General features: G+C 35.2%; 1 protein-coding gene across 3 annotated transcripts in view; it reads left to right on the top strand.

Annotated features, from left to right (window-relative positions):
- The first annotated feature begins 890 nt into the window (after positions 1 to 890).
- LOC123720589 (protein bark beetle) overlaps positions 891 to 25,626 on the top strand; it is a 35,758-nt gene continuing 11,022 nt past the window's right edge. For all 3 annotated transcript variants that reach the window (XM_045677265.1, XM_045677264.1, XM_045677266.1), the window contains exons 1-3: positions 891 to 1,507; positions 18,685 to 18,845; positions 19,110 to 25,318. In XM_045677265.1, coding sequence (XP_045533221.1) covers positions 1,157 to 1,507; positions 18,685 to 18,845; positions 19,110 to 25,318 — 6,721 coding nt within the window. In that variant the 5' untranslated portion in view covers positions 891 to 1,156. The remainder of the gene's footprint in view (positions 1,508 to 18,684; positions 18,846 to 19,109; positions 25,319 to 25,626) is intronic.

The raw sequence follows: 25,626 nt of genomic DNA, 5'->3' as shown, positions 1-25,626 counted from the left end.
TATGTGCTGTAGTAGTTCTTAGTCTTAGACGTTATCCAGTATAATATCCAGATTAAAATGGTCTCCCTGAAAACAATATATATCTGTCTTTCATGCTACAACGTTTAGCTGGCAAATAGCTCCCTCATAATAATAATATAAACATATTAGTCGGGACTAATATTATAGTAATAAGGTTAAAAAAGATTTATAAAGATATTTTAAGATTCTCTCTGTAGATTTCTATAATTCCTACGATAGACGGTTATTTTAACATTTGCGTGCACTGCACAGATGACATTTTATGCTTCAATTTTTTAACCATTTATATTTCTAGTAGAATTCTGGATCTTTTGAGGCTAACTATCTCTGTACATATGTAGTAATATTGCTGGCGAAATTGTAGTATCCACAAGTCATAAAGAAACCACGATTTTCTTCAATTAAAATTATTTTTTTTAATTCAAGTACAAAGAAGTAACTAATAAGTGTCAAAGGAGAAATTAATTTGCGAATTTAAGAGAGAATTTAAATTAAGATTTTTAGATAAAAACGTCAGTCTTTGTTGTATGGAAAGTCACGTGACAATTGTTAAGGTCACATAAACTATTATTTCCATAATATTACATCGTAAAAGTAAAAAAAAAATTGGAACAGGCATAACCTGCCACTATCGTACCCTACGACCGAACGTTATGATCGTGACATAGCAATCACAAATATTATTTTCCTACAATTTTGGAAAATTAAGAAAAACCTGGTAACACAAAAGGAGGCTTTCCAAATTACGATTAACGACAGGTGAGGACATACAGAGGAATGCCGAACGAGGATTTGAGAATTGAATTGAAGAGAGGATTGAGGAGGGAGGGAAAATGCGTCGTACAGGCTGCCATACAGCGTACCCGAGTTCACGTACAAAACCGGCCAAACCGCTTTGTTTAACGGTCGCGACTCACGGAGGCGCGTAATTTCGCTTGTTTTACTTTCGTATTGACCCCGCCTTTGTTTTGTAGTAATGATTATACTAGTGCAAAAGATCATTACATTCGCTTTATAAAGTAAAAACTTTGGGTTGTAAAACGGTGTATTAGAATGTGTTCCTATAAGAATAGGTTCAGTGTTCAGCTAGTTGTACTGGATACACGCAAAGTGAAATGAATGTTATTTAGTTAAAATGGAGTGTTCCAAAGACATGGGGGTTCAAAAGAAACACAGCCAGTTCAGTGATACGAAATATAAGTGGAGGACGGTGTTATTATTGTTGTTTGTGTGCTCTTGTGCTGGACAAGAAAGGGAGAGGGAAGAAATAGATCCTTATTTATTAAATAAGACTTTAGGTCTTACTGAGCTACCGGGTGGTATTTTAACCGGTGGAAGTACTATTTGGAAGGTGGAAAGCAGTCCGTACATGTTGCGCGATGACCTGCTGATCGAAAGAGGAGCAGAATTAGTGATTGACCCAGGTGTAGAAGTCAAATTTGCGCCGATGATTGGAATTACTGTCCGAGGGAAACTCCGAGCATTGGTATGTTGAAAATATGTAAATACTTTCCAAATGGTATTAAGCCCATAATAACTATGAGACATGTTACGGATAAAGTTCGAACTGTTCACTTACTGTTTATCGCCACAAACTACTCATATCTCTCAATCTTGAGATGAGATAATATATAATATAGAGATCGATGTGATTTTTAGTAGATGCGTCGAAAATAAATTTCGGAATATACTTAATAGCATACTAACAAAAGATGTGATTAAATTCGTAACTCTTTAGCTTACTCATAATTATCCCAATGCCGTGTAGCTACTTGGTAATTAAATGCTAAACACGTTTCTCTCCCTGATATTCTCAGTAGGTTGTATAGTTTGTAAAACATAAGCGACCTGCCTTGAATTCGCATCGGTATGTATAGAGACAGACAAAAGGACACTTAAATTAGTACTACATATTTCATTTACGATATTAGTGATATTTTTGTGTTTAATAACAAATTAAGTAATATTAAGTTAATCCATTAAAAGCAAACATACCGTATGTACAACGAAACATCTTTAATCTCTAAAAGAAATTGAAATAAATAATTAAAAATGATTAAAATAATTAAAATTACGCTATTTAGTTTAATCGATTCGTAGAATCCAGTAAGATAATGTGTTACTTATTTGAAATACGTAATAAAAAAATATTTAGATTTGAAATTATAGATTTTATTATTTTTGCTACTTAAAAAGTATTAAAAGCTTACTAAAACAAGACAATGACGTCCATTTATTTGGTTACTCTCACGAGGCCGAGTTACAATAGGGTAATTTATAATCGTAGTGAGTAAAACTATAAAAAGACGAAGTAAGCATTGTATGTACCCTTAAATCGATAAAGAACCTGATAAAAATGAAATGATAATAATACTTGTTGATAACGATATCAGATTCACCTGTGTATCGATTTATTTACTATGTATATAAACGTATAGATATGTTTCGCTTCTATTTACATAGAAGATTCATTTTCATTGTACATCACTACGTAATGAAGATGTTTCCGCCAAATTTATAAATATAAATTCAATATATACATTTATATTTTAAGTCACATTATACTATTATATTTTTAGTTTCTTGACCCAAACGCGTAACTGATGAGTTTCATGTTGATTTAAGATACATAGGATAAGTTACTTAAACCTTAAATTCGTAATCTGCTTCTAGAACTAGATGAACTGGAAAAATTAATTATAATTAAAAATGCTGCACTGATTTCGGTTGATTTATGAGTCCATAATTGGGTTATTAGTTAAGTGCAGTTGAGGACTCTGTGACCCCGATTAGGAAAAACGGCAGATGTTCAAAGCGATCTGACATTCGACCCTGGAACTAATTCAATCAGTGTAGTACAAATGTCCGGTGTATATGGCATTAGAACACCTTACACCATCAGGAGTAAAGAACTAAAGTACTATTTAGTTACCTGCCGTAAACGTTTACGTGGTTTGAGGCGTTTAGCAAGATGCACATATTAAAGAAGGAATTTAAGGACTAAATTAGATGGAGAGGACCAAGAGGAACAAGAAGAAGAATGTGCCTTAGAAAACAGTGGATAGAAGCTTTAGCAGTAAGCGAATGTGGAAAAAAGCCATGTGTAGAGAGCTCTAGACAAAGCTGAAGGAGGCCTTTCCTCGTCTGATTAATAGTACTGAAGCAAATTACGATAGTAAGAACTCAGTTGTACAGAATTAAACGGGATTTATTATTTATTATCATTATTAACTTATAAATAAATTATCAATCAATAAAGTAGCGGGAGAAAATATTGATTAACCTACTTTTGAGGATACATTAAAAAACGTAAACTTTCACTGTTACCGTCAGTCACAGGTTTTGACTTTTTTAAACGATGCACCCCTGCGTAAAAGTGAACGTACAAAAAATATGACAATGCCGACAACTTGTTAGAGATACGGTATAGACCATATCATTAATTCACCCTCACTGTTAAGGCCATCAAATGAAAGGAAACCTTATATTTCTTAGAAGAGGTTTTTTGATGGTTAGAAAGGGTTATTTACATTAAAAAATTGTGGCAATGAAAGGATGTCTCCGTCCAAAGGGTTTTTAGGTTTGCAAAGGCAAACTTGTGTATTTTTATTTGTGAAAGTCATTTCGTTCTTTCTCATCGTGAGTAACTATTTTAACTTAAGCGGAATTTTTGTTTTATTTAGTGCGCGCCGGTTACAGTCGTATCTTTTCGGGGCAGATTAATGTTTTTATTAATAAATTTATATTTTGTTTTGTGATTTTCCAACAAAAAAAAAACAGGGATTTTTAGGAAGTCTGGAATAGTGTAGGCCATGTTTTATGTTACTTACAGGTTTTTTTTATCGCGTTATAAAACAACTTGATTTGTTTGTAGGGATATTTTATAGAAGAGTTTATAAAATAACGACGATATAAAAATTGTTGATTGTGATAACATCTATGTTTAATTAGGACCCTTCGTATCAAAATTGTGTCAAGTTCTGCAAACAAAGATAACTCGAATACCTTTGTGTGAGAAACGCGCTCAATTGATCGAAAATGTTATATCTATTTTAACAATACATAAAATATATATATATATATATATTATAAATAAAAATGAATCGCAAAATATCTTGGGAAATTTAGAACTCTAACCACGACGACATTTGACGATGATATTTATTCCTTGTACTGTAAAAGGTTTTTAAATATTAAAAAATAATAAAAAATTGGTGTTATTTATGATTAAGTTTTTTATTCTGGAATAGAGAACAGTCTTTATGGGGTTGCATAGCTAAATGGTTGTATGTAGCTACTAAAGAGGTAGGCTAAGTAAAAATCTTATAAAAGTCGAAATGTAGTCGCGGGGGCGTAGTACATATACGTGTACATAATAAAAATAAAATACAACTACGTATCGTAAATACCGAGGACATTTTTGATAACCTCCCTCATATTAGGACAAGCATGTTGTCTAATTTTGCATATACTTAACACAAAAAACTAATTCCTTGTTCTTCTTCTAAAAGTTACATTCATTAGTCCTCTTATCTTGATAATCTTGTTAGTTGCATGCTAATCGACTTACATTCCTAAGCTATTTAATAATATGATTTCTTTTCTCTAGGTAATACATTACCTATGAACGTGAATGACCTCTTATCTCCAATCCAAGTAACGTTTCGTTAACTGTAAACGGTTGAGTAACCTCCTAGGTAACGTAACCTTGGTACACAGCTAGCTACTACAGCGCCACTGAATCGTCTCCAATTATTGCAACCATTTAGAGGTAGTGGCAATTAGTAGATTCTAGTTGTAGTTTGCTTATGTTAAGACGTCTTTGTGTTTTGCGAACGACGAACGTGGCTGATGATTATGGTATCGCCATGTTTAATCATGTTTTTTCTCCATCTGTTGTGTGGTCTACGATCTGAATGGTCAATCTTCTTTCATGGCGAGTATGGATGGTATATGCGCCTGGGCTCATCTCTTATACGTATTATGTCTAGCTCTGAGTGCCTTTTTCAATAGATTTCAGTTCATAAAAACATGTTTTTTAGCCGCTCAGTAGTACTGCGCTATAAAGAATCAAAATATTTCTGAAGATTTTTGTTAATTGTTGACTATAAATCTAGCTTATTGGAATGGACTTCCACCCATAAAGAGGACTAAAGGACTGTATATCATACAATATATTTACTACACGTAAAGATTCTAGAAATTTAGTAGTGTTTTTTAATTTGTTCTAAATAATTCCGTCGATTGATTACGTAATTCGTGTAAGTTAATAAGAACACGTTCGTGATGCTTTGAAAACTGCACTGCCTTAGTTTATAGAATGGCAGATGCAAATGGTCACGGCTGATCTGTGACTCACGGTATATGTGAATCACATTGTAAAAGTGAAATCAACCCGTTTCTTATCAGAGGAAACTACTTTATAGATACCGTTTGCTTTTTCTGTTATTGCCTGAATAGGAATGTTATTCTTATAAGTTCGGCAATTGATTTATTATTTATTCGTGTTAAAAGACAAATACTTCGATAGTACGTTTCATTGAAATTTATCGACTTCCTGGCATCTTACGAATTCGGCTATTTAGCAGGATCATATTGCGATAATGTTATTTTAATTTTGGAATCTTCTTTCACTCTTCCTAAAGGAAAATATTTTTTAATTTTTGACCCCAGTGGTGATCTTAACAAAATTTAATCTTAATGATAGTATCAATTTCCAAATGTAATGTGATTTACCGAATAAAAACCAAAATATTAACCCCCGTGTACTTATTGTTGGATCATTTTTCATATATTGTTAAGAGCTTGCATCTATACGCTCTGAAGATTTATTTACTAGACGGGAAGGTTTACGAGCACGATAGTGTGGCCTAAAACAAGCAATTTGCAAGCGGAAGCGAGGGATCGTATCCTGTTGGCTGTGATTACCTATCTGCCTATCATGTTGCTGAACCCGCATGCGTGAAGATACCATCTATATGTATTTAACGACATGTAATACAATGCTCAAAATGCTATTTACTTGTAGCAAAAATCACTATTCTATAAGTACGTTAGTTTATCAAATTTCGGCATTTTCGAAGTCCAAAATTCCAGTCTCTCTATGCCTTTAACAATTGAAATAAATAATTTTCCAGTACCCATGCCTAACAATAGTATGTAAGACATTTTAAATAAGCCCAAAATAATAACAATTGAACATGTATAGCTCTCTATGCTCCAGTCTTTTAAATTTAGAACTAGTTCATATTAGATTTGCTTAACAATATTAACGATAACGAATGGTTGTCGCTATCGATTTGTTATGTAATGTATGTAACAAAGATTTTTTTAAGTAAATGTCTATATGATAAATTTAAAAAAAATATAATTACTCCTTTATTATGAATCATGTGATATTCCGGATATCACTAATTTAAGTTGGATGATTAAATTCCTTATCAGTCGTAGACTAAGTATTAAGTTGTTTAATGAATCATTTCTGTGTGATATTTTCTCTCACTAATATTTGCAAAAGGTAGAAAAACCTACGTAGCGCTCAACGGTATGTTCGTAATTTTGTATACGCCTTTATAAAGTAATTATTTGGTTGAAATCTCGAGAACATCTCTGTTATTTTATTTAAACGTGTACTTCCGAGACGATGTCTAGAACTTAAGAAACGTGGCGTATATCAATTCAATTTGATAATCAAAGAAACAATTATCGGAAAGGTGGCTATTGGTGTACGCGACGTTTTGTAGAGTACCAAATATAGCTAAGTACTTAAAAATGTATATGTAGGTACTTAAAGAAACTAAATAAACCTAGACCTATGACTAGTCAGGTTCTTGATGCCTTTTTTCAATAATGGGGTATACGGTCTGACTCACTTACGAAAGGTTAGATAAAATTCATATAAAAACAATGGCTTACGTTCTATACTCATAAAAATAAAGTAATAATAATAAATACTTAATTTTATATAGGATACTAATTGTAATTTTACCACTTTTTGAGATGATCTCTTTAGCCTATAGATCTATATTTAAACAATGAGTTATTTTTATATCATCTAACTTTACCATATTAACTCTATAATAAAGCCAATAACACCACATTCGAATATCAATCGTGCGAAGGCGTGCCATGTCTGAGTGAAATATTTATGTCAATTAAAGGTTCATGACTTTTGCCTGAAAAGGCATCGTGCCTTGTTAGAGTTCATATGTATGAAATGTCGAGTCTTTTGGGAAATGCCAAATTTTTATTGCGGTTTTTTTTTATATTCAGATTTGGGATTATATGCACGTCCCTAAATTGTAATAATTTCGATTTAAAAAGCCGCAATAAGTATGCGGTTCTAATAGTAATGTTTTGAGAGATTGGTATACCTAACAAGATGAATCTAGGTACAAATATTGTAAATCAATGCCACTAAGGTAGTTCTTAATACAATATTAAATAACTGTGTTTTATATTTAGGTCACCAGTATAAATAATATCACCTATTATTGAATGTAATACAATAGGTATCTCGATACCTTGCAGCATTATTTTCCATTCACAAAGGATTGCAAATTGCAACTCATGCGCAAGTTCACAAGATGTGTCTGGGATTTGCTACAGGTTCGAAGGTGCAATATTTCAACTTATTTTTTGTATTACGTTTAAAAATACAAATTAAGAAATAAATCAGCAATAGAAAATCTTTGTTTAGATTTTATAATTATCTTGTAAAAGTACGATATAAGTTCAATTTCATTTATTTAACTACCGGCAAAAAATGAACTTGAAAAAGATTTACAAAAAATAATCACTACGATTAATGTACTGTTGCATATGTATTGTGGGTGTCAAGGATTTTTAAAAGCATATCATGCGACAACCGCGCGCCCACGTTTCGATTCTTGAATTATGAACAAAAATTGTGAAAATAATTTATGATTTTTTACGTCCATGAACACGCAAATGCATGCACACTTAGTAACTATCCATGGACTATTATAGCATCATGGCATAGCACTTGCTTCAAAGTGACTTGATAATTTGCCGAGCCATAAAAATACTGTGAATTAAACTATTTACTGACACGTTCTTTATCATGCTAATAAAAATAATATGCTCCATCTCTTGAATTGTTCTTTGCGGAACTCGGAAGCAAACGATCACGTTTCGTTGACGTAATGAATCGCTGAATGTTGATCACTTGATAACTCACATTCCTAACAATTTATTATCGTTATCTTAACTAGGTTCTGATAACCCACTTTAACAGGCTAGCGTTTATAGGGAATGAGGAGACTTAACTGTTTTGTAACAACCAGTTCGGCATTTAACTATGATGACGTGAACAATCTACTTAAGTATACAAAATAAGTAAAATAAAATATTGCAGTCTTATATTAACTTACCTTAATATAATTTAATTTGGTTCCATATTTAATTTTATATTAATTTAAATTATTGTAATGATTTCGATATTGCTACATGTAACTGGGAAGTCACTAGCTCCTGAAATACAGTTCTCATGACATTAGGAGCCTGGGATGCCTGGTGTTTGTTATGTTACCTATTTTTGGCAGTAAATAAATTCATTATTATTAGTAATAAATAAATTAATTGAGTAAAAATGATGTATGTTTTTGAAGTAAAATAATGTGTATAATATGGAGAGTATATGTTGTATAATTCACTACACACAATTGTCACTTTGTCGACGTGATGAGACTACATTGAAATGGTAACAAATAAGATTACCTATGACGTCAATAAACTTGGAGACCACTAAGGAAATCATGATTAAAAATAAACCGATCAACATAAATAGTTGTCCCTGGGCTATTTGACAACATTAAAAAGCAACAATTCAGATTAGTATTTAAAATTTCAAGAACCCGCCAAAACGCTTCTCTAGGCTAATGGCGTCTCACCAGTCCCGATGACGTACCACAAATAAACAAACATCAAGCTTTTTATGTGTAAATTTATAATTATCAGTCTTAAAACAAACAAACATATTATGTTTCTATTAAAAACAGTCTCCGACGAAATTAAACTCCTAGTTTGTTATATTTGTCACTTGGTACGCCATCGTCAATTCGACTAAACTGTTTTGTCAAGTGACTGACGTAAAACAATCAATATTTATAATTATAAATTATTTACAAGTTGTTTTCCCTTTTTAAAGCCATATTTTATTCAGATTCCTAATAACTACTGTTTTTATACTACCAAATATCCCATTGAGAAACGCAGGCCGCAGATCCTCTGCTAAGAAATAACAACATAGCTGTTCAAAAGGATTTTGTATGGCTAGCTAGGCCAAACCATTTAATCAATGTCCTACAGAAAGCTTTTTACTTCAAAACGTGACATGAAGTACCTAATGCATTTGGCACGACCAGCGATACCATCGTCTCGCTCTGGTTGTGATCATGAAAAGCGTGACAATGCTTTTCAGAGATTATCTACATTTAATCGTTTTGCGCTAGGCATAGCTTTAGCTACAGTAATTATTAACACAATTATTTTCTAGAATATATATACCGTTAGGTCAATTTATTTAATCACTGCAGTATTCACTGCATTGAATTTTCTATGTTTTATAATTTGGTCCCTTTTTTACTTTACTTAACAACTTCTACTTAGTTGGTCCCAAAGTTTTGTCACTGGCACCTTATTTTTAAATTTCGAAGATGATTTTATACAAAAAAAATGCATTCTATTTTTGAACGTTTGAAAATTGTTTTTAAACAAAAAACAATCACTTTCCGTATTTTTTCACGATAGAGTGGACATTGAAAGAAAACCGAATAGCTGTTATTGCGTTGCACCGCTGTGGGCACTCGCTGAGTACCATTTTCAAGTTGCTCAAAAATTTAAATATAACGCTTAGGTTTGTGTACTATTGATAGATACAATGAACTCTCCAGTGTTGAGGACAACAAAAGAACTGGCCGGCCGCTCCGCAAGAATACCAGCAGTAATCAAAGCTATCAAGGCGCGGATATCAAGAAATCCTGTCCGAAAACAGAAGTTCATGGCTTTGCAGATGGGTCAGTAGGTAGGTTTTAAATGAAGATCTACGTCTACGAGCATACAAAAAAAAGAGTGGGCACTTACTTAATGCTCGTCTAAAAGCAATAAGACTTAAGAGATCGCGGATGTTGTTAAAGCGGTACGCGAAAAACCGCCACCGTGATATCCTCTTGACGGACGAAATGAAATAACGGAAATAAAGTTCTGAGGGTGCAACATGGACATTATCCATCATCACTAATGGTCTGATGGGGAGTGTCCTATTACGGGCCAACTGAGGTTAATTTTTGCAAACGGGGGAAAAAAACCAGTGCAAAAGTGTAACAAGAGACGGTTTTGGATCGGCTTTTCCTGCTCATCACGCTATTTGCGGAACATCAATTCGTGTTCCAGCAGGACTGCGCCTGCACACAAAGCCAAGACGACTCAAGCCTGGTTTGAGCCTCAAAACATCGACTTAATTATCCATGAGGATTGGCTTTCCTCCAGTCCGGACCTTAATCCTTTGGACTATAAAATTTGGCAAGTCTTAAAGAGGAAGGTCTGTGATAAACCCCATAAACATTTGGAAAGTCTGATGTCATCTTTAAAAAAGGCAGTCATAGACGACTGGCCGCGGCGCTTAAGGGCCTGTATTAAAAATAACGGAGGTCATTTCGAATAGAATATTATGATATATCTATTCCTTAATTAATGCATTATAAATGATATATCACTCATTAAAAACTGATCAGTAGTTTTTATAATTATTTCCACTTATGACAGAACATTGGGACCGACTACATAACGCTGTAAGGGACGTTGTAAATTATTAAATACCTGCCTTTTAGACAGATTAATAAGTTTTATATAAACATATAGTACCCGTAAGCCAAAGATATTCTTTCATATATTTTCGCCTTGAATTTGTTGATAATCTTGTAGATAATGGAAGAACAATGTCAACATTTGTAAAAGCCTATATAAAAATATACTTATAATTCTATATAGAGCAAATGGACAGGAGGTAAAGAGTTACCGCTGCGAAATTTTGCAAACAATCAATTGTCACCATAAATAAGAATTAGTCTGGGTACATAAGTAAATGTATTAAAATTTCGGTGAGAAGTAAACAATTGTGTGCCTAAAACTGCAGTAATTGAAACTAATTTTGAATAACTCCATACAAAATGATTAAAGAGACAACTGAAGTTATGGGAAAGGCCTTTCACAATTTTTTAAATCGTTATGCAATAATTTTATGCTCTCGTTTAACCGGTACTAATTTCAGATAGACAGATTTAAAGATCACAAAACATTTTATTTTTTACCATTTATCTAATCTTTGAACTTAAAACAACCTTTTATCCTTTGCGCTCAAACTCTAGTTTTGGCATCGCCACACATCAGACAAATATAGTTTTAAGCATACGTGTAACTTGAAACACCATCATACACGTGTCTCTAGCTTAGATCGGCAACTGTTTAACATTCCACACGACGAGGATTTTATGTCGCAGCGGAAGTCACAGAATATACGGTGAACAATTCATATGATACTGACTATATACAAGTACCTAGACCTATTATAAACTTGAAGCCCGAGACATGTCTTAAGTTGAACTAAATTTTGCTCTTTGAATGTTATCGACTAAAAACTAGTTAAAGTCAATTCTCAAAAAGGTACAAATCAAGCACTCTTACTTTTCTGTATAGCTTTTTACGGTGGTAAGGTTTTTGTTAACACCCTAAATGTCTATGTAATGGTTTCACTAGGTGGACGGTATTAACAAATTTTTCTTTAAGATTCCTTTGATGGCTGCATATAATTGACTTACTTGACTTAATGTCCTATAACCCCTAGGTGGGGCAGAGGGCGTCCACAGTGAGTCTCCATCGCGTTCGGTCTTGAGCCTCGTGTTTCACCTCGCTCCAAGTCTTTCCGGCTCTCTTTGCCTCGTCCGCAACTGTTCGGCGCCAGGTTTGTTTGGGACGGCCACGCTTCCGCTTTCCTTGCGGATTCCAATCAAGCGCCTGCTTGGGAATATGATTGAGATCCCTTCGGAGTGTATGGCCTATCCAATTCCATTTGCGTCGCTTGATCTCCTGGCTGATCGGGGTTTCTCGACAGCGCTCCCAAAGTTGCTCGTTAGAGATCTTTTCAGGCCAGTAGATGTTCAGAATACGGCGAAGACAGCGGTTAACGAAGACTTGGAGTCGGTGCGAGATGTGTTTGGTGACCTTCCACGTTTCACACCCATAGAGCAGCACAGATTTGACGTTGGATCCGAATATTTTAACCTTGATTCGACGCGTCAACATCCGTGACTGCCATATAGGCCGAAGTTGTGCAAAGGTTGCTCTGGCCTTGGCAATGCGCGAAGTGATGTCCTCTTCTGTACCTCCAGTTTCAGACACGACGCTTCCGAGGTAAACAAATTGTTGAACGCTTTCTATGTCCTCTGCACCCACCCGCATTGGGGTGCGATTCTCAACTCCAACACGCATTTCTTTCGTTTTCCGGGTGTTGATTTTGAGTCCCGCAATCCCGCCTCGCGTTCCAGGTCGTCCAACTTAGATTGCATGTCGCGGTGCGTGTGACTCAGCAGACAGAGGTCATCGGCGTAATCCAAATCTTCTAAGATGTTGGTTAATCCCCACTCTATTCCGCGACGCTGGTTCTGATGTATGCGATCCATAATCCCGTCGAGAACAACCAGGAAAAGTAGTGGCGAGAGTAAGCAGCCTTGCCGGACGCCTGCGTGCACTTGAATATCGTCTGAGACGAGACCATCGTGAATCACTCTACAAGAATAGTTCCTATAGCTGGCCTTAACTAGGTTAATTATCTTTGGCGGGACACCAATGTTAGAGAGTCGCGACCATATGCTGCTCCATCTCAACGTATCGAAAGCTTTTTCGAAGTCAACAAAGGTAAGATAAATCTCTCTCTGCCATTCTGATGCCTGTTCGAGAATGATACGAAGAGTGTTAATTTGGTCGGTACACGAGCGGTTAGGCCGGAAGCCAGCTTGTTCTATGCGAAGGAGAGGCTCAACGGCTGCAGACAACCTGTCCAAGATAATTCTGCAGAAAACCTTGGAAGGGGCCGAGAGCAAGGTGATACCTCTCCAATTGCTGCATTGGCTTAGATCACCTTTTTTGGGCACAGTAATAAGAAGGCCCCTATTCCAGTCCTCCGGAAGCTTCTCGCTGGCCCAGATTTTCCCAATCAAAGGTGTCAGCGTGTCGACGGTAGTAGCCAGGTCCGCTTTTAACATTTCTGCGGCTATTAAATCAAGCCCTGGTGCTTTACCAGTCTTAAGACCCATGACCGCTCTCTCCACTTCATCACGTGTAGGTGGTTCGATATCGATGTCTAGTGGCCTGGGTGGTGGAAATGTGTCTTGCATGCCTCCATGCGTAGCTGTGGGACGAAAAGTTTCCTCGAAGTGTTCACGCCAGCGTCGTAGTTGCCCTTCTGCTGTTACGATAAGTTGACCGTCTTTTGATTTTAGAGGCTTTTTATGCTGACTTATCTTTCCTGCTAAGATTTTAGTCGCTTTATACAGTTCTCCCATGTTGCCGGTGTTAGCGGCAATTTGAGCGTGGTCAGCAATACCGTCAACCCACAACCTTCTGTCCTTTCGCGAGCTGCGATAGATCTTCTTACGAATCTCCCGATACTGCTGTCTGAGGTCGGCTTGTAGTAGTTCGTCGTTGGTTTCGAGCAGTTTTAGCATCCAATCCACGCGCGAGTGCTTAGTATGACCTAAGACAGAAGAGCTGGTCTCTATGTAGGCCACTTTAATGCGTTTCCACTCTCCGTCTATTGAGTCATCGTCGGCGTGAAGTCCGGTGAAGCGGTTACGAAGTTCAAGCCTGAACCTGTTCAAAATTTCAGGATCTCGCAGTTTAGTGACGTCAAACCTTCTTCCAGCTCTACCAGGGGCACCAGCTAGTCGCGCAACTGCAATCTTGAGTCGCATTTCGGCTACAACCAGATGGTGGTCGCTGTCAATATCAGCGCCTCTTCGGTTTCGGACATCGAGGAGTGACGAGCGCCACTTCGAACTGATCGCAAGGTGGTCAATTTGGTTTTTCGTGGACCCATCAGGGGAGTTCCATGTGTACTTATGTACATCTCTATGAATAAAAAGTGTCCCACCGATGGTCAGGTCATGGTGTTGGCAAAACTCTATAAACCGTTCACCATTCTCGTTCCGTACTCCGAGTCCATGTTTGCCCATGTTGCGCTCACAGTTACTGTTTTCGCTTCTCACTTTTGCGTTAAGGTCTCCCATGACGATCACAATATCTTGTTTCTTAATACCTTTAAGTGTGGCATTTAGAGCGTTGTAAAAGTCATCCTTGATGTCCTCCGCAGACGTGTTGGTGGGAGCGTAACACTGCACAATGGAGATCTTCCGTGCTCTTGAGTTGAAGCGGGCCCAAATGATTCGGTCTGAGATCGGTTTCCAGTCCAAAAGACTTTTCTTTGCGGAGTTAGAGAGGAGGAAAGCGACGCCATATTCAAGGTCGTCATCCTCATTTTCCTTCCCGGAGTATAGAAGAGTTAGGCCTTTGGACGTTCTCAGTTCGCCAAAACCATTTCTACGCACTTCACTTAAACCAAGTATTTGTAGATTATATCTTATCATTTCAGCTTCTGCTTGTGCTAGTCGAGTGTCGTTACTTAGCGTTTTTATATTCCAAAAAGCAATTCGTGTCCGTGATTTAATGCCAAAGGTCGTCGGTAAAAGATCGATCCGGTTTCTCACTGTTTCGGTTTCTTGAATCGTTGGTTTTTCAGGCAAGCAGAAGATAAACCCACTGTGCCCTAGTCTGATAGTGGGGCTGCCACTTTAGAGCATCCAGACATGCTCGGTTTTATACGGGTTACCTCCCTAGTGAGTGGATTCTGTTTTAAGGCGCAGAATATTCGCCTTTTGCCCTGCATCCTCAGCTCATCTGCAGCTCTAGGTAGTGGGCACGCGTGAGCGTGGCTGCAGTAGGTCCCAGGGTGGACGACTAGGACGTGGATGACTCGGACTGGTCGGGGTTCTGCTTATACTAGTGTTCCACTACGTAACACAGCAGAAGGTTTTTTTTTGGCTTTTTCTAGGCAATGCTGACCTCACTCCATCAGCGATTCCCACCAACACCAACCCCAACTTCCCACCCCAATGCATATAATAGTTGTTTGTTAATAAAATTGTTAATTTTTAAGGGTTATTATGATAGTTGTTTTAATACACTATCGACATATTTATATGTTCGCAGAGAGAATTCACAGTAGCGATATTGTGTTTAATATATACATGTACTTTATTACATTTTATTTAGTTTCTCGGCATTATCATATTGGCATGGTCTGTAAGGATAATGTATGTATTTCTAAGACTCGTAGTAAGTCGTAGACTTTATTTTGAATATAGCGAAATCGTGAATCACTATATATTATATTTTTTTCAGTACAGAGAAAGTACATTAATTAAATTTGTTTCGAAAATTTAACACATTTATACAACTGATATTTGCGTCATGGAGGTCGTTATAACAGGTTCTGGTGCCAATGTTGTATGACGTCATCTTCAAATTACTTAAAAACAACTGATAGTATCCGGATTTATGATATTCAAATAATTCTTAACATATTCTTCAACCTCCGGCACATAGAAATTAATATCCAGTACATTTGTAATCTACGGGCTAGTAAGTTCTTTGCTACCTTTAGTGCGTTGCCATATTACCTTACCTTATGAGCGTTTTAATTGCACACATATAAAAATCCATTGGTATTCAGCCGGGATTCAAACCTACCACGTCAGGATTGGGACGAGCGTGTAGTCATATAGCACTCTGCTTCATATTAGATAGATATAGTTTAGATTTACGCCATTTGGTTTAAATAACATAAGTTATTAATCTTATTTACAACATATAGGTACCTTGTTGAAGGTTCCTATATGTTTTATTAGGTTTGAGAACTGTATTCGTTTGATGTTTCTCCCTAGTTTCCATATTAAATTAAATTAAACTTAATTTGGAATTAATAATAAGATGTTACGGTCTAGACTCTGCTGGTCTATGTAAGTTACAAGTGAAAGTTCTCCCTTACTGAAATCACCTAAAATAATCAAATATTTATATCGTTATATGAATATTTTTAATCCTTTACTACAAGCGGTTCAATATTTTTATCCTCCGCGTGCACTAACCCCACTGACTCATCACATTCCTAGACGCAGTCCTTGTTTATATGAAGAGACAATTTTTTGTCTATTTCGTAATAAAACCAGCCGTCCGTATCAATTTTATAACGGCTCTAAGACCTGCCTTAAATAACGTATCATATTAAGTGTAGTTTCATATTCAAGGCCTTACTAAAAATAGAAGAAAACAAAGCTTGTTAATTTGATCAAGGCTTATATACCTTATTTATGTTTTACATAATTAAACTTAAAAACAAGGTCACATTCAACAATTATGAAACAACCGATAATTATCCTTGAATTCCATGCTTCAATATGTGTAACATTTTGTAACTAAATAATGATTAACAAGACAGTTTTTGAGAAAAATATCTATTTTTCATATTTTTATATAGAGAATTAAAAAAAATATACTTTAAGGCTATATATATTAACCGTTTATAAACTGTAAAATTCCACTATTTTAATTAAGTCTATTTTAATCATTGGTATCCTTTAACCAAATTGTATTCACGATTTGACCTAAATTTCTGTAATTTAGTTAAGTTTTTGAAAACTATGCGGCTAAACTGTAAATTATAAGTTAAGAAAATTTTAGTTAACGTAAAGACATATTCAAAGAAGCTAGTAATGAACACGTTGTTTGAACACACATTTAAAAAGAAAAATGTTACTGTATTTTACACAAAGGTGGCAATTTCGTAACAGTTAAGTCAGTCGTTCGTGACGTTATGAATGGGGTGCTTCTAAAGGCAGGAAGCCAAGTGCAAGGGCACTATGCAATAAACACATAGGTGGCTCGAATGGGCTTTTTTCGATGGATTATGTTAATTTATTGACTTTAAATACAGGAACTTTACATCTAAAGATTACATTGTGTGAACAGTTTTGACACGTTTTTATTACAACCTGACTTTGATATATTAAAGGCCTTAATCTATACGATAACGCTACGCACTAATTACATATTAATTATAATCATATTTAAAAAAAAAACAATCTTATAATTAATGGTAAAGAGTTTTATTTCTAAATTACTAAATATTATAACATTCGAAATTATTTACTCAAAAATTATTGCATAAGTGCAATGCCAAAGTTAAAAGTATCTATAAGTATATTCTTTCCACATTGAATAATCAGGAACATAACAGCTTATTTAATTGACATTGTATTTATTATTCGCGATTGATAATTTTTGCGAGCAAAATTTCACGTTCCCATTTTTAAATACTATTGATGTAGTATTCTTTTGTTAAAATAGCTTTTACACATTAAGAAAAACACTTTTTGAACGGATTAAAGCTATGTATTATTATTGAAAACTTATAATTATTTACATAATTCTAAATTTTAAATTTTTTTCCGACGTTTCGCATGCTTTTCAGCGTGCGTGGTCACGGTGACCGTGAATTATGTAAATAATTATAAGTTTTTAATAATAATACATAGCTTTAATCCGTACAAAAAGTGATGTCTTACTATTGATGTGTTTGGCGCTAAACAAGAACCGGTGAAAACATACAATAACTTATGTAATCTACTTACTTTTTGTTTTTATTTGTATAATTATGTATATTATGGTAACGAAGTATAAATAAATAAATCAGCTTTACATGTTTCCTTGCTGACCATGTCGCTCAGACATGAGCTAATATTAAATCCCCTTGGTGGACTGCAAATATCTGTTTTCACAGCCTTTTACTAACAATAACGTACGCAGTGTTAACAGTATAAGAGCGAACTTCGTGCAAATTCATATTTTAATCGATTATGTTTGGACGAACCAAGATGTTGTTGCGTTTGAAGGAATCGCTTAATCGTGATGAAAGCGTCAATAATTCGAGGTATGAATAGCCGGACATGCGCCACAGTTCATATTGTTAAGATGTTACGAAAACTAGGGGTTAGCCTACTGTGATTCCGGTTTCAGTAACAGTTACTGTTAAATGACTGCATTGTCTAAAAATATTGCTCATTTTCCATGTCGAATTGAAATATATATATATATTGGCTATTGTATCACTGTGTGGGGAGGTACTTTCAAAACCAATCTACTAAAACTTGATAGAGCCCAACGAGCAGTGTTAAAAGTAAGTCATTCCTTAGCGTTTCTTTTTCCCACTAAAGAGCTTTATGCCCTAGCCGATGTGTTAACAATTCGTCAATTATTTATTCTCAACACAGTTTTAAAACAACATTATAAAACTAGTAAATGACTGCATTGTCTAAAAATATTGCTCATTTTCCATGTAAAATATTATTATTATTATTATGTTCTATATATTTATTAACAACTATTTATTTAGAAATTTAATATTCTACACAAGATTAAGATTAAACATAAATACTTATCATACTTAAAACGTACATTTTTACATCAAGTCAACAGATAATAATCTTTATTTATAAGGAAATTAATCTATAATAAATGTTATTTCTATTTCAGGGCGAAACAGACAGTAAAATAACATTTACCAGCACAGAGGAACGTCAATCTTCTAAGGCATTTCCAGACATACGTCTAGTTGATGGACCTTCGATTCTGGCTGGAAGAGTACAATTACTGCATAGAGGACAATGGAGATCTGTGTGTACAAATTCAAGAAAGTAAGTTAATTTTAAAGTAATGTTTATAAAATCATGTAATGCTATAAAAGCCTTACAAAATACAGATTGCTAAGATCGTCATAGTTTTGTAGTCAAAATAGCACATGAACGAATTAGGAAAATTAAAATGATTGTTTTATATTTAGTAAGATCATTTACCAAATTGTCAGTTATATCGTACATTTTGATAAATGACATTATTTTAAATGTATGTTTAAGTACGTTGTTGAAACAGAAGTTAACATTTTCTTTGTTGTTTTCCAGTTGGACCGTTAACGACATGGAAACGGCTTGCAGGCAATTAGGCTTCATGGGTGGAACATTTTACAATTGGATAGATCGTCAGCCCGGTCGTCGTGCACGACTTTTGTTTGAAGAGCCCAAGTGTAAGGGCACAGAATACGACCTCTTTCAATGCGATTGGCAGTCACGACAACTCGGCTCCGGAGTCTGTGATTATCATCCCGATCTAGCTATTCAATGTCTACCTCATCATGATGACAACGAACTTAGAAACTACGCTACACATTGGCGCGGATTACGCTTCGAAAATTCAGTGTATGAGAGAATCCTGACAGCGGAAAATACTCTCTATGTCCCCACTTCAATGTCAAGATTATCTCACATAGTTGTAAAGAATGCTGGATTGGGTAGAGATAACAACGCGACAAGCGCGATTGACGTTATTGGCGTGCCTCCAGTAATGGAAGATATTGAAATATCCAATTCAGCTTTCAATGCCATCAACGTGACTTCACCTAACGCACCGATAGTCATAAACAACTGTACGATACAAAACAATAGAGGCTACGGTGTTTATGTAAATTCAACGTACGGCATGACCAAGATAGAAAATTGCCTGATTCACGACAACGGTGGCGACGGAGTCAAATACGTGGTGCACGAAATGAATATTGACGAGCGATTTGATCGTGCAGGAGTCTTTGATCTTTGTACTCTCGCATCTACACCTAGTCAAACGTTTCCCATAACGATGTCTATAGAACAGTCAAGATATTCAAACATGGAACGAGATTGTCATCAGAAATTTTATACGAGATACGATCACGTTCTAACACTGAGCTTTATAAAGCTTCTAACAAATAAAAATGACACTGGGCATATCTATGTGTATGACGGGTTAACTGCTGAAGACAAGTTATTAATGGAATTCAGTATTCGAAATTATACACGACCCCAAAGTGTAACATCCAGCAGAAGCAGAATGTATGTGAGATTTCACGCTAATACTAGGACTGATATTGTTGGGTTTCTTCGATTGACGTCTGGGATAAGCAAAACATATGATTTGAATGTGACCGATTCTATTATCTCGGATAATAATGGTCGAGGTGTCGTAATTGAAAATTTACGATCGCAAATTCATATTCATAGAACTTCGATTTCAAATAATAACCACGTTGCCGGACTGCAGGTGGTAAATGGGGCAGGCGATGTCAACATTACGGAAAGTAGAATATCCTTCAATCAAGGTGATGGAATTAATGTCACAGTCACTGGAGGAAACCGCAATATATCTAGAAGTATTATTAGCTCCAACCAGAGATACGGCATAGCAGTGTGGATTAATAATACACAGGAAACTGAATATATTCCAACGAATCAAACAACTGTAGTTGAATATTCAGAAATATTTAAAAATTTAGATATCGGCATATTGCACGGAAATTTTTGCGGTGACAGTTGGATTAATGTAACTGGAAATTGGTTCAATTCAAGTACTGAGACCACATTAGATATAACTACATGTTGGCTTTATAATGAGCCCCCTAAATTACTAAATCTTCAAATTGGGCACAATAGATTCTATCAAAACCTTCGTGTTCCTATTAAAATTCAACCTGCCATAAATGTAATGGGTAAAATAGAATACAATTACTTTGAGCATGGAGAATATGGTGCAATTGTAATTTTAAACAGAATAGAAGAAAAGTACTTAGAGGAATTTGAGAAGCTCCCAGCCCGATTTAATATTCAGCACAACTATTTTTTCGGTAATCAAGGACCGTTTGTCGTTAATCTTGGATTGTCTCCCTACAGTGATCTTCAATATATATTATTTTCAAGAAATTACTTAAGAGACAATAAAATAAAGGAACCTTTCGAAATTAACGATGGGTCACCGCAGTTAACACCAAGAAGTCGGGTGGCTGCCACAATAGTATTGGCATCAAGTAATATTGATGTTTTTAGAAATATAATTCAAAATCCAGAAGCTCAATACGAAATAGGTTCTCACGTGGAAGACCAAAGCAAAATACTTAATTGTACATATAACTGGTTAGGTTTTGGTGAAGAAGAAAAAGTTTATAATAGATTATTTCACAGAAAAGATAGATTTAATTTAGCAAAAATTTTGTATATGCCTTATTTATTACACAGCAGTAACCCTGGTGCTACTCAAATTAATTATAACTCGTTGTATGTTCCACAGTTCAATGTGCCTGGTACCAATATTGTCGGTGGAGAAGTTGAGGGCATAGAAATATTACGACAAGGGGAATATGATGTGATAAAAGATATCAACATTCGACCAGGTGGTAAACTAATATTACAATCTGGTGTAACATTGAAATTTCCATCGGCTATTGGAATGATGGTTGCTGGTAAACTAGATGCTAGAGGTAAAAGACCTAATGATATTTCATTAACTCTTAAAGAAGAGGTTGTAATGAGTAATGATACTGTATATGAAATAGATCCAGAAGTAGAACCAACAACTCCTGGATATATAGAACCAGTTGTTCCAATAAGACTACTAGGAGGTAAGAATCAATTTGAAGGTCGGCTACAAGTACGTGTGGATGGCAAGTGGGGAACTGTTTGTAATTACAAATGGAATATTATAAATGCTGCCTTGGTATGCAATCAACTTGGATTAGCTCTAAATCCTGAAGATTGGTTTCTGGAGCCTAGCGAAATACCAAATGCTGGCCTAACTGAAGACATAGTTTTATCAAATGTTGAATGTACAGAGTTCGATAATGATATAACAAAATGTAAAGCGGAGACGATAGATAGTTTTGAAAATTCATGTACACATGAAAACGACGTAGGCATACGCTGCTATGAAACAAGTTGGGCCGGAGTTCGTTTTAGTGTAATTGCGGAACGCGCTGATCTGCAATATGTTACTATTGAAAAAGCAGGTTTGCTTGATTATTCTTCAAATGTTTTTAAGCCAGCTCTTCAAATAGATTTTGCCCGGCATGGTTTAGAAAGCGTGCGAATTGTCAACAACTATCATGATGGGTTAGGTATATTATATTCAGATCTGTATGGTGCCGATGCCGTAAATACTATTAGAAATTCTGAGTTTAGTAATAATAGAGGTAGCGGTATAAGCTTTAAACAATTAGGTCTGAAAGTATACAGTTCTATTATAGAAAATAATAATGTAGCAGGAATATTTCATAATCCACATTTGACCGGAGCCCAGCAAAGAGAATTAGCTGGTTGGTTTAATTTGGATCCTAGTTTTAACATGGATGAATCAAGCTATCGACCTATTATAATACCTGAGTATCAAACTGATATTTCTCTTGCTAACGGTGAGACCAGGCATATTGTTTTCAATAAACAATTTGGAGAAAATATTGTTAGGACTTATAATATTAAATGCAATCCTGGCTATGTTCTTGGATTGCAACTACTAAATCCCATTCACAATTTTTCAAGTGAAAGTATTTGCATATATGACTCGCAAAATATTAACGAAGGTAGTACTATATGGTGTCTGGATAGGGATCTTTCAACTTTCCCAACAACAAGTAATAGTTTCGGAGTAGTATTAAAATATGGTAGTGGTTATAATGCATTAGGTGGAGTCATCTTAGTCGTGAGTACTATTGTAGCTCCAGTTCAAAACATCCGGAACAAGATAATAAAAGGACCCGTTCCGACACTTACGATCACAAATTCAAAGATAAGAGGAAACACCAAAGGAATCATGGCTTTTTACTATAACAGATACTTAAATGAAATTGGCGACCATTTTCTTAGAAAAGCCAATGAAACTATCAAAATTATAAATTCTGATATCACACGTAATTTAGAAGAAGCCGTGTACATTAATACACCATTTTGGGATATCCATGAAAGCAATATAACTGAAATAACAATAATGGTTAATAAAACCACAATCACTGATAATGGCAAAGGTATCTATCACTTTGCACGAGACTTGAGAAGTTCAAATAATTTATATCATTATGTACTTCAAGATAACACTATTGAAAGAAATAAATATGGAGGGTTCGATATTGCTCTTCCATATGTTTGGAAATATAATGAAAATTTCACACATTCGGTATACATGAACAACAATACTTGGAGAAATAATTACAACTTTGGTTTAGTCATTGATGGACATTTTGCAGAAGTCAATTTGACCAAAAATATTTTTACAGACAACATTTGTTATAGTGGCTTGATATCTATCCGTGGTATGGAAAAGAAAATGAAGATCGATGGTAATTTAATTGAAAGAAATAATGGGAGATTCATGGTTCAGTTTCACATGGACAGTCAAAGTGAAATAATGGGATTTGTTTATGCGGTTTTTGTTTATAATCAAGTTAAAAACAATAAATATTCTCAAACCAACCGAGGGTTGCTTGTAACGAATATTGAACCAACATATGTCATAGGGTTTAAAGGTATACAAAAAGTTAAAGTCTCTAGAAATCTATTCGGAAATAACGCCGTCGAATATTCCTTAGTGGCTGGTATAAAAACAGCTAAAACTAACAATCTTTTAGATGTAACAGAAAATTGGTGGGGTTCTACAGATGAAAAAGAAATAAGGAAACAAATATTTGATTTTGATGACTGGAATAATCACGCTATTGCAACATACTTACCGTATTTATTAGAAGATAGCTTTGACTCTAGTGTGTCTGTAACATTTACACCAGAGAGCATCGTTGATGTAAATGAACTTGGAGGTCGCCTATCATCTGATCTCATTTTAGATCCACGGATTGACCCATACATAATAAAATCAGATATAACAGTTATGCCTGACGTTACTCTTACTGTAAATCCTGGAGTAGTACTAGAATTTGCACCTAGTGTTGGCATCCTAGTAATGGGAACTGTAAATGCTATTGGCCATAGTCATATGCCAATCATAATGAGGCCAATCACACGTGGCAACATCGAAAATCGTATAGAGAAAAGGGATATTAGTCAATACTCTAGAAGATATGTAAAACATAGACAACAGAGGCAGTTAGAATCACTAGTAGTTCAAGATTCGATACGTCTCTGCACTGGAAGGAATTGTTCTAATAATGTTAAGGATGTAGATAAAAAGACTGAAGGATTTTTAGAATACTACAATAAAACTACGTTACAGTGGGTTCCGATGTGCGATAGTCGTTTTACTGAAAGAAATGCACAAGTTGTTTGTCGAGAGTTAGGTTTTGATCCAATAAACGTATTTTTCGCTCACGATCGCCGAGTTGAATACCACAGTAACTCGTTATCTAGAATTTGGTCGTGGCCAGAACCCTTACAATGTGTAGGTATTGAAGAGCGTTATGAAGATTGCCCTATTCGATTAAACGGACAACTTTACGGACACAGGCACGAGTGCAAATGGGACTCTGATTTTATATTCATACATTGTGGTAATCGGAACTTGGAAGATAACCTTGATTATTGGGGAGGAATAAGATTCACCAATCCAGAGTTTGAATATTCACTGTACGAACATAGAATTCATGATCATCACACACATGAAACGATGAAAAAAGTTGAAAGTACACTTCGGAATATTCAAATAATTGGGGCGGGAATTTTGCATAACGAAAAATCGCCAGCAATTCAGAGTATCATAAAGAATCCGCAAATTCGAAACGTCAATATAACACAATGTGCGCACCACGGTATCAATATAGTTTCACCCACTGACACGATTGATATGCGATTTAACTCTCTGGTCGATATTCTTGGAGAAGGGGTTAACGCAATATCAATGACTGGCGAAGGCAGAGAATCTGAGGAATCCAGCTTTACACCCCTGAAAGATCTCAATTTACCATATCATTTGTTTTCATTTATTGATATATGCGACAGTTCTAAAGTCATAACAGTTGAAGAGAGAGTAATCCTATATTACAAGTATGATAATAATCCTGTGAACTGCGTGAAGATATTCAAGAGTATATATCGTGTGAAGCCTTTTGGATTTAGACTACTCCAGTTTAACCTATTCAATCATACGCTGAATTATGGAAAACGAGATTCCATTACGCTTTATGATGGAGACATTTACAATATCACAGCACCTCAGATTGGATACCTAGAGAATGGATCGCCTGATGAAAAGAAACTGTTTAAAAGTGAAGGCGCGAGTTTAAGTGTTAAGCTCTTTGCAAATGGTGCATCGTCTGTTCACGGTTTCATTGCGGAGATTGTAACATTACCAATATCAGCAATAGGGATCAGTAAGTATAATATTACTTATAAAATATTATAATCTATATATATAAAATTCTCGTGTCACAATGATCGTTCCCATACTCCTGCGAAACGGGTCGACGGATCCTTATGAAATTTTTTATGCATATTCAGTAAGTCTGTGAATCGGCTACTATCTATATTTCAAACCCCTAAGTGATCAGGGGTGTCCACCCCAAATTTATTATTTTATTTTTCAGACAAAACATTTTTTTTTTACTTTTTATGATACAACATACAAAAATACATACAACCCCTCTACGATCAACTGCTATTTTAATTATAGTACATAGGT

The sequence above is a fragment of the Pieris brassicae genome, chromosome 2 (assembly GCF_905147105.1).
Source record: "Pieris brassicae chromosome 2, ilPieBrab1.1, whole genome shotgun sequence".
NCBI lineage: Eukaryota > Metazoa > Arthropoda > Insecta > Lepidoptera > Pieridae > Pieris > Pieris brassicae.
Note: the sequence above shows the minus strand (reverse complement) of the source record. Positions and strands in the feature narration are given on the sequence as shown.